A 10,678-nucleotide genomic window follows, 5' to 3' on the forward strand; every position below is an offset into this window, starting at 1 on the left:
CTGTTTCAACCCTCATCCTCTCCCCTTTTCGCAGGTCTTTGTAACAACAACAAAACAGACGACTGCCAGGACAGGGATGGGAACATCATGAACGACTATAACAACTGCTCCTGTGAATGGAAGGTGGACACGCCCGACAACCCGTCCAACACCTGTATTCCTGAACCCAAGCCCACCGCCACGCCCCCAACACCCTGTGACCAGACCCCTTGTGATGTCCTCTCAGTAAGTACATATCACTCAGTATGTCTAACTTTGATATAATTATCCCTGAACCACTCCCTGTGACCAGCCCTTTTGTGACGTCTTCTCAGTATGTAATATATGTGCCTTAGTCTAACAGTATCCCAGGCCTGTACCACCCCAACACCCTCTGTCCCAATACCCTTGTGATGTCCTTTCAGTATATATCACTTACTCAAACTACATGTGCAATATATATGCCTAATACTCTGTGACCAATACCCGGGTGATATCTTCTCAGTATTACTCAGTAGTAAATATCATTTATAATTAGTCCTAATAATCTAACTGCAATACATTCATCCCTGTACTACCCAAGCACCATGTAAGCCCGGCAATGTCTGACCAGCATAAGTCAGTCCAACTACAGTGTTCTTTGTTGGAACTAACCAGGACAAACTTTCACAAGAATTACTGCACCATTCAATGTCACCTTCCTGTGCTTAGAGTATACAGGAAACAGATCTGTAGACAGTACACAGCATATTCTTTTTTTAGCTGTATGATTGAATGATTTATCCTGATCCCCAGGATCCAGAAGGCCCATTTGCCGCATGCCATGATGTTGTGGACGTCGAATTCTTCTACCAGTCTTGTCGCTATGACAGAGGAGCCTGTTACAGCGAGTGTCAGGCCCTGGGAGCGTACGCCTATGTGTGCCAGCGTATGGGTGTCTGCGTAGACTGGAGAGGGAAGGGCAACAACTGCTGTAAGTTACATTATATTTTGTAACAACCAGTCCGCATATGAAATTATCACTGTACTGTCAAATATTATCTACTTGTGAGATATGTAGAAATTTTAGACTTTTTGTATGCATACATGATTGTACATGTACCTTCAATGTGATATTTGAAAATGCCTGATGAAACGTTATTGTTATGATTTATTCTTGCCTAGCTTTCGAATGTGAGGCTGGATTGGAGTACAAGGCCTGCAGCTGTGTGAAGACTTGTGAGAACATGGACATGTTCAACTCCTCCCAGTGTTCCCTGGCGTTCATGGAGACAGAAGGCTGCTTCTGTCCGGACGACATGGTTCTCCATATGGACTCAGACCAGTGTGTTGAAGAAGATACATGCCGTAAGTACTCTACACTTCTGTACTACTTCCAAACTTGCAATTGTCCAAAATTCATGTAGTCCATACCTCTATACCTCATATCACTGAAGAAGGATGCAGGATAGCATCTGAAATGTCCACAGAAAACCTTATCCACCATTCAGTGTATAGACTGAATCAAAATATTATTACTCATTCATGGATACCTAACCTGCATCTATCTATCTACCACCATAAATATACTACGGTATAAATTTATCTGTCATGATTCTATATGCTATATTGATTTTTATTCCATCAGATAAAAGCATGGTCAGGTGTGTTCACCATGCCAATAAGTGCACATATTAATGATTCATGTTCAACTTGACTGTTGAAAGTAGGAATTCATCGACTTTTGATGACCTTCCAGTAAGCTATTTACTTTGTTAATTAACTTTCTTATCTTGTGTTCCAGATGGCTGTGAGGATGAGAATGGCATGCCTCATGCCATCGGTGATACCTGGATTCCGTACGATGGCAGCTGCCAGGAGTGCACATGTACAGGCTACAGGAAGACTGAGTGCTACCCCAGAGCCTGCCCTACCAACCAGCCCATCCCCAAGTGTGGTGTGTGCGAGTCTCAGAGGATGGTGGAGGGGTCTGACCCCTGCTGCCCCACCTATGAGTGCGGTAAGACTATCAAAGACGTTCTCAGACTTTGTTAAGAGAGCTCTCCTTTTTCTGTGCACTGTAAGAGTCCCTTTGCTTAGTAGATTTTAGTGGTCGGGTTGTAAATCATACCAGAGGTCTTAAAGCTTTTCTACTTTGTTTCAAAACAGACACCTCCCAAAATTTTGCACATCCGGAGAAGGATTCTGTATACAGTAAATTTTTCTCTTGAATTGTTGCACAATACATTTTTCGTTTCCTGCAAAGCCTTTAAAACTCAAAGATAGCCCTCCTCAGATCCTTGTTGTGGTTCAATTTTGATACTATATGCAACACAAGTGGTATGTGATCCATCTACTCTACGCAACTCTGTACATGTATGCGACCCCAGCACATCTATTTGTATCGTAAAGAAATGTCTGAGAAATGTTTAGAACTTCTGCAGGCACTGCTGTAAATTACTGTGCCAAACTGGTGAGTTAGCTGACTTTTTCCACCCTTTGTTTCCAGTGTGCGATCTGAGCCGTGCGGACTGTCTCGAGGTCGTCATCCCCCAGTGCGACCAGTACCAGTACGTCCTCCACACCAACCCCGGGGAGTGCGTGCCTGAGTACGAGTGCCGCTGCAACTCTACGCAGTGTCCTCATGCACCAGAGTGTGAACCGCCCAAAGTCCTGGACATGTCGGAGGGAGATTGCTGTCTGGAGTACGACTGTGTGTGCGACGTCTGTCCAACAACACCCCCTCCGTACTGTCCTCCTGGGGAGGTGAGCAGCCTGAATTATCTATCTGCCTACATAAGTGCCTAGGACAGGAACTAGCCCCTTGCTCCCCTCCGTTAAGTTCCTTCATGTTGCATAGTCCAGGGCCCTAGACTCTGCTACCTTTAAACTAAGTCCTGTTTCTTTCTCAGTCCGGTTTTTCCATGCTTGGGGGGTTGAGGTTGGAAAGCTTTGTAATCCAATGTTTATTTTTTGTGATTGTCTTCTTATTACATGACAGAAGGATCTTTGCCTTCATGGCCGATTGGCCTCAATGATGGATTGCTTTGTCAATCCCTAGTTGTTTCTGATTTCATCATTTGGTATGGGATCCTGTACTTCAGACTTTTACGCTTTTATGGATACAACTCTGTGGTTAGATCACCCCATAAATAATGAAAGCAACACTGAGAATGTCAGTCAGAACCTGAGTAAGTTGATTGTTGTTGGCAGGGTTACGTGCTTGAGAGCACCACGGATGTGTGTGGCTGTGTAAACCAGTCCTGCCAGTGCCGTACCAACACTTGTGACCAGCCGCCTGAGTGTGACGACAACAAACACCTGGTTACTATGGATACGGACTGCTGTCCACACTACAATTGCACATGTGATACTTGCCCACCCCGTCCAGTAATCGACTGTAACTATGCCGAGGTACAGTACTAGACTCCTTCGAACTTTGATGATATTCTTGTAGTCCATGTATGTTAAAAAAACAGGTTTACTGCTTCCTTTTCAGTCGTAACAGCTAATAACAAAGTTTAACATAAAAGGCCATGACACATGTGTGTATTCATTTACAAACTCCGTGGTATACTCAACTTTAAATTTAGTACCTACATGAAGTCTCAAAACTTTTCAAGTGCAAAATGGTTTGCTTCAATACTTTTTGTTGCAGTGTACACAAACATTTCTTCTTACCCATTTTACTGAGTCTTCCCGTTGTGACGAGGTTTTGTTGTGTCCCTAGGGTTACGTCCTGGTGAGCAGTCAGGACGACTGTGGGTGTGTGACGGAGTCCTGCGAGTGTCGGGAGAACACCTGTACCCCGGAGCCAGAATGTCCACACAACAAGCACCTGGTCACTGTAGAAACCGACTGCTGTCCTCACTACAACTGCAGCTGTAACACCTGTCCACCCAGCCCAACACCTGACTGTCCGGTTGGAGAGGTGGGACCACATTCTGTGTTGTTAGTGCCTAAACGGCCAAATTTTTATAGACACAAGACAAGGGTCAGTTGATTGGGCCATGACTCCTCGAAGGCTTTTAGTTTTACCATCATGGTGAAATCACGACATACATGTATATACTGTTAGTATAGCTGTACAGTTGATAACACTTTTTTTAATGCCAAGTTGGTCTACTCCTGATATGGACATCATATAACTTAATGCAGAACAGATTGATATCATGTTGCACAGTCCATTGTTCTATGGTTAGTGCACATGAATGGCAGCTTAAATCATTCAAGCCATATGAATTTACAATCAACAGGCATTCTGCCACATCCATCCTGTACAACATTCATGTATGTGTGACATTTAACTCTTTGACAGCTGTACATGTAAACCTAACAATACATGATGCCCTCTCCCCTCCCCAGATGCCAGGCTACGTGATTCATGAGACTGAGGACGACTGCGGCTGTGTGAACAGCAGCTGCACCTGCGACCCCAGCAGGTGTCCCCAGCCCCCCACCTGCGATGACAACAAGCACCTGGTTACCACTGACACTGAGTGCTGCCAGGAGTACAGCTGTGGTGAGGCAGTGTATTTTGTGGCTCGTGTTTGTTATTACCTACTGTATGTATATCCATATCTTTTTGAATTCAACAAATACTTTGAAACCGTTGGCTTATGTAGTGGTACCCAGAGTTCTTTCATTAAAAATTAAATGTCTTTTCAAGAGTTTTGCTAACTTTCCGCTCTTTGTTCCAGAGCATACACACTCTTAAACGACTGTGTCATTGTTACCAATTAAAAAAATGTAGTAGATCTATAGTGTTGATTATGGGAACTAGAAGACATACATATAGATTTATGATGTTGCTTTGTTTGCAGAGTGTAATGAGTGTCCTGTAGATGACACAACCTGCAGCATTGGTGAGACTTCGACAACTATTATTGATGACTGTTGTAGCCACACCAACTGCACCCGTCAGCCAGTCTGTGTGTACAGGAATGCTACTCATCAGGTGAATACTGAGACCTTCACACTCACACTGTTGGAAAAAGCTGCTTATTTTAAGACAAATGGTTGACTTTGCACATAGCACATAGTAACATGGAAAACTTGATTTGCAGTTCCCTTGCTTACTGAACTAATACTGTTATCAGGACAGCTGTTTATAACTTGGTTAGATACATCACAAATATGCCAACTAAGCTACCTGGTAATGAGAAGTGTCACAGACATGACATTGAGAACAATGCTACAAAGAGTAAGCTATACTCTAAGACAGGTAAAGTAAGTCAGTAAATTTTGAAGTCATTCATAACATCAACAAGTGATTTCTTACCTGTTTGTTCTTGTCTGCTCTAGCCTGGTACCAGCTGGACTGACCCCAATGACGACTGTATTCAGTGTCGGTGTCTGGAGGAGATGGACCCAGCAACAGGATTCTACAGGGTGGACTGTGATGACAGATCCTCACAGTGTGAAGTGGACTGCCCAGCAGTAAGTATATGTACTTATAGGCTACTTTCTAGAAGGAATGAGGAATAAGAGTTGTTTTGTAGACCTTCTGACTTCCAGAACTGTTAAAATGGCAGAAGCACTCAAGTCAGGTACATGCACAATGTATGTCTCTGAATGGGAAATGCCTTGTAGCAGCTAAAGATTTGGAAAAGAATGGAATAGGAAACCTACTGTATATAATAGTAGGAAATATACCGGCTAATATATATGGAACCTTTGTTTACAAAAACTAATCTAAATGTTTTTATGTAAAAAATTCCAGCAAGCAGAAATTACAAGCCAAAAATATTCCCCTCAGCAATACCCAACATGGTTGGTGCCATAGAGGTAACGTTACATGAAAGTTAGTTGACAGAAAAAAAGTTTACTAAATCTACAAGACTAAGTCATTTTTGTAAATGGTTGATGATGTTATAATCCTCCAGACCTAAACCTATTAGTTCTCCAGTATGACTCCTACCAAATACAAGTTGTCTCTTCCTCCCCAGTGCCACACCTACCAGGAGCGCAGTGGAGAGTGCTGTGGAGAATGTGTGAAGACCTCTTGCTGTGTCTTGGACGATGAGACTCTGGTGGACCATCCAGTAAGTCTGTGCAAGTGTCATTGGGTGATCATTTGTGCCTAGATGGATTGATTATGTGTAGGGATGTGTCTGCAGGTAGTGTAACATATCACTGTGTAAAGAGGTTCCTCATGATGATGAACACTTGTATACGTGTGCCTCTTCCAATGTATACATGTAGAGATACACTCTAAAATACACACTTTGTCAAATGATGCTAATAAAGCTATCTTTCTCTCCCAGGCTGGCTCCAACTGGACCAATCCTGAGGACAGCTGTTCTCGCTGTTACTGTTTGGAGTCAGGGGAGAACGGACAGGTGGTGGAATATTGTTCCACACTCCTGTGTCCGGAACCCCCGACCTGCATGCCTGGTCTAGTCATGAAAAACACAACATCCGCTGATGGCTGCTGCACGCTCTACGAGTGTAAGTTGGGTCCCTCAGTAACATTTGTCAACGATAGCAAGTTCACGTATATGTAGACTTGGCTGGAAAAGAGTAAGCATATTAGATTTCTTATCTAATCTTATCAGGTTCCTGAACTAGATTTTACTTTTAGATAAAGCACTCACCCTTGAATTACTTGGTTCTGCTGCATTGCACCTGTGAGAAAACATTGAACCCCAAGTACCTTGCATCTGAGTGTGGGACTTCCTAGACTTGTTGTATACCTATGATCTGCATATTCACATCCCTTGAGGTCCTTACTGTATCTCCCTTGGCCCTTTCCTGGGAACCTGTAGTCTCTGGTGGACTGTCAGCCCCAAGCTTCCAAGGCCCAAAAAGAGCTGCAGATGCTAAAAGGATGTCCTTGTAGTTCAATTATATCTGTTTATTGATATATTGGGGTTTTCTTACCAAAGATGGGAGGCTTATAGCTGGTGCTAAAGAATGTCCTTGTAGTTGAATCTATTTATGATATTTTTTTTTTGTTTTCTTTCCAAAGGTGTGCCACCAGGCCAGGTTTCATGCAGCTTGTTCACCGAAGAGGACTACCTCCGCGTGGACGACTGTGTGAGTCTGCAGCCCGTCAACATCACATCGTGTCAGGGGCGCTGTAGCTCCAGCTCCATGTATGAAGGTGGGTGGAATCTACTACTTCTGCACCTGGCTATTGCTATGGGGAGTCCATGGGAGACAACATTAGGTTACAGATGTGAAGTAGCAAGGTCATTGTTCATATATGTGGTTGTGGAGGGCAGGCTTGGAGCCCATTGCTGTATCCCTGAGTGTGACTGGTAAAGTAGAGAGGTGTTGGTTCATCTGTTCAGTGCATAGTGAGCATGTACGTGTAGATGATGACCTAACCTTTATTAGACAGATTTTATTCAGCTTGTTCACAATACACATTTGCTAGATTGCACAGTTGCTAGGACCATGCATTCAGTTTAATTTGGTGCTAAGTGCAGATCTTGTCTCACGTGTTCTCCAGGAGCGGACCTGAAGCACACCTGCGAGTGCTGCCATGAGGTGTCCATGTCAGAGATCTCCGTGCCGATGGAATGTGAGGGGACTACGACCTCCTCCATGTCCTACGCCTACCGCCAGATCACGGCCTGTGACTGTGACACCACGGAGTGCGAGGTGCCGACTGCCCAGCCCTAGTACAATGCACATCATGTACCACCCATGTGACCAACATGTCACAGCTGCAGACTCATCATGTGACTATCACATGGCAGTCACATGAACATTCTGTAGCTTTGACTGAAGAGATTGATATCAGATGTATACCGTAAGATTTAAGTGCAAAATCACTTTACTTTGCTGAAAAGATGTTTGATGAAATAACAGTGGGAAGAAGAAATTAACAGTGGGCAAGTAAAGAACTAAGGAGTAAGAATTTGTGTTGAAATTTGCAAGATTTTTAGCCAAATGTGATGCCAAATTATTTAATTCAGCAAAGTAAAAGGGGTTGAGCAGGAAGCGTTTCAGCGGAACTATGCAATATTGTCTCCAGTGACTCTGTGTGAGGTAATGTCAGAGGCATGGGTACATCAAAAATTGTTGAAGTACAGGAGGGGTGGTTCATCTATTGGGCTGTACCATAAGGTGAAGGGTAGATTCAACATGGGGATTACCTCCCACAGAGTCACTTGTCTTGTAGAGCTGTGCTATCTCCTTTTTCTGAACATCTTTATAATTTTAGAGAGATAAAAGGATTACATCTATTTTTGTCTGATAGTGCTATATTATACAGGAAGATAATTATGCTAAAGAGACCAGAGGGTCATGTAGCCAACAAGGAAATTAGTAGTTTTATCGATGATTGATAAGTTAGTCCTGTCAGGCAAGGCTTGAACTGTGACTTGTCTGGCAGATTATAAGCACCTTCTTTGTAGCCCTTTGACATTAGACATGACTTACACACTAGTTCTGTTGCCGTCAATCAATGCAACTAAGAGTAAGAAGTAGATTTGAATTTGTACCACCTGAACAACAAGGTTCAATTTTTGGCAACTCACCATGCATTTGTCAGCTGGATAAGGTAACACAACCTTTTGAAGGTGGCTTTTTACAGCTTTATTGAACAAAGAATATCAGAATATCTATTTTGGTCACTAAAATGTGTTCTCAAACCCCAATTGCAGAAAAAGTTGCTAAGCTACATTATATAGTTTCAGGAAGCTGTATTGTAAGAGTAATGAGGTATCATACCAAAGTTCTACCACATGTATTATTGAGTTTAAATGAGTCTTAAAATGTCACCTTTAAAGCTTCTCCAGATAGCAGCAACATATTGCAATAAGATACAGCCTTAATGAAGAAGATGCAGTAGAATTTTTATATCGTGTTGGGAACAATTTTTTTGCAGTAATGTCATTTGCAATTCACTCGCATGTATTCTGTTACATAAATGCCTTGAACTTTCCACATTTAAAGATGTCAAAATATTTGGAAAAAAACACATGAATAATCACAATCAAACTTTTCAGTCAAGTGACCACATGGCACTTTACCTCAGTTGCAGACTTTGGCACGATGTTAGAGCAATGAATAATAACAGCAATACAATATCAAGAACACAACTTCAAATTGGAGGGGGAAACTTCCGCATTCCAAGCTTACCACAATCAATGTACACAAGAAAGGGGAATCTTGATTATATGGATGACATCCGCATGCATGCATTTTTGTCTGTCCCCACCCCCAAAAAAAGTTTGCAACCATACTGTAAATCGTACAAAGAAGCTGTGAAATGAACAAATTTAGACCCCAAATTACTCCTTGTACATTGAACATTTTTATGATCTATGTGTTCAATCATTTTTTTGCCCAACTTGTCACTTCAGTTTTGGGTTGCCCAGAGGATGTCATCCATACAATCAAATCAGTGTGGCCTTACTGCATCAGAAAAGTTTTTATTCCTGTATTTACCCCAGATGAGTTTATGGCTGCCGTGTGCAATCTGAAGTACCAAAGGAACTGATCTCTTCTCACCACTATATCTTATGTGAATTGTTGTATTTCAGGTGTATTGGGATAAGATCTGTGACATGTTGCACTACAACAATCATGTGATTACATCAGTTGCAAAACACAATAGCTGCACATTGTTGAAATATAACAATTTACAGTATAATGAAAACTCTGTAGTTACCCCTTTTCAGCATAGAATAAAGATCTATCAAAGATTTCTACAATCTTGTGGTGAGGATGATTCATTGTGTGCACTTACATGTATAATACAGGACGGCAGAACAGAGTCTGTCAGGAGGAGTGTGTGTGTATGATGCCTTGTGCAAGTCTGTGTAATGTTGTACATGTCCATGGGAGTAGGAATCGGAAAGATGCAGTATTTGACTATTTCTAGCACTGATAAATCACACAGCTGACAGTAAATCCATGATTATACACGTCCATCAGTCCCATAATCAGCCTAGGTAAAAGCATGACCTTCTACACCTCAGATACTTTTCTCCCAACAGACCTTGTTGCCCAGATGTTTTAAAATGTCCACATTGCTTATCACTTGTAAGCTTCATGAATGGTGCACAGGCATTCGTAATGTATGTCATACTTTCTACAAACTGGCACATGGAAAAGGCAAAGCTGTTGTTGTAATCAGCAGATCGGCATTCAGCACCAAGGACAGACCCAGCAGAACATCCTTCCTTGGGTTCTTCCTTTCATGCCTTAAGGTATTTGTAATGTATGTCATACTTTCTATAAAATGCCTTCAGGCATGAATTTACAACCCAACTTTTTTTGTTCAACAGAAGGATGTTCTGTTAGGTCTGTCCTTGGTACTGAAAGCTGATTACACCAACAGCTTTTCCATGTGCCAGTTTGTAGAGGTGTCCAGGCTAAACAAGTACCTTTCTTTATGTCCTGTCACTGCTGTTATCAAAGAGGAAAATGCTGCCTTTGCCCTTGTACCTGAAAACCAATTCTTAGATCACAATATCCTGAAACAGGAAGAGTGCATATGGACAGTGCTCCTAAAATGACAGAAGACATTACTGTTAGTCTATGCAAAATATACCTGGACTATTGGTATGTGGCTATATCTGCTCTTCTGTTATTATCTTGAATTCATAGTCAGTTTTTCAGTGTTTTCTAGTGTAGTTTTTCACTCCATGCATGTAACCTCCAACATTGTCCACACAAAACCATTGCCTTTCATTCTCCAAACTCTAACATACAATACATGTATTGAGGGTGAACTAGAAACAAAAGACACCAGAACAATGTG

At 42.1% G+C, this 10,678-nt stretch overlaps 1 protein-coding gene across 2 annotated transcripts in view; it reads left to right on the forward strand.

The window, feature by feature from the left end:
- The window catches only part of LOC136430255 (mucin-2-like), a 51,064-nt gene extending 43,167 nt beyond the window's left edge, over positions 1–7,897 (forward strand). For both annotated transcript variants that reach the window (XM_066420695.1, XM_066420697.1), the window contains exons 46-59: positions 35–225; positions 775–952; positions 1,144–1,326; positions 1,763–1,978; positions 2,468–2,724; positions 3,172–3,372; positions 3,689–3,889; positions 4,324–4,480; positions 4,782–4,915; positions 5,263–5,397; positions 5,907–6,002; positions 6,225–6,408; positions 6,929–7,063; positions 7,415–7,897. In XM_066420695.1, the coding sequence (XP_066276792.1) occupies positions 35–225; positions 775–952; positions 1,144–1,326; positions 1,763–1,978; positions 2,468–2,724; positions 3,172–3,372; positions 3,689–3,889; positions 4,324–4,480; positions 4,782–4,915; positions 5,263–5,397; positions 5,907–6,002; positions 6,225–6,408; positions 6,929–7,063; positions 7,415–7,587 (2,441 nt within the window). In that variant the 3' untranslated portion in view covers positions 7,588–7,897. The remainder of the gene's footprint in view (positions 1–34; positions 226–774; positions 953–1,143; positions 1,327–1,762; positions 1,979–2,467; positions 2,725–3,171; positions 3,373–3,688; positions 3,890–4,323; positions 4,481–4,781; positions 4,916–5,262; positions 5,398–5,906; positions 6,003–6,224; positions 6,409–6,928; positions 7,064–7,414) is intronic.
- Positions 7,898–10,678: the final 2,781 nt, after the last annotated feature.

Source organism: Branchiostoma lanceolatum, chromosome 3 (genome assembly GCF_035083965.1).
Source record: "Branchiostoma lanceolatum isolate klBraLanc5 chromosome 3, klBraLanc5.hap2, whole genome shotgun sequence".
Lineage (NCBI taxonomy): Eukaryota > Metazoa > Chordata > Leptocardii > Amphioxiformes > Branchiostomatidae > Branchiostoma > Branchiostoma lanceolatum.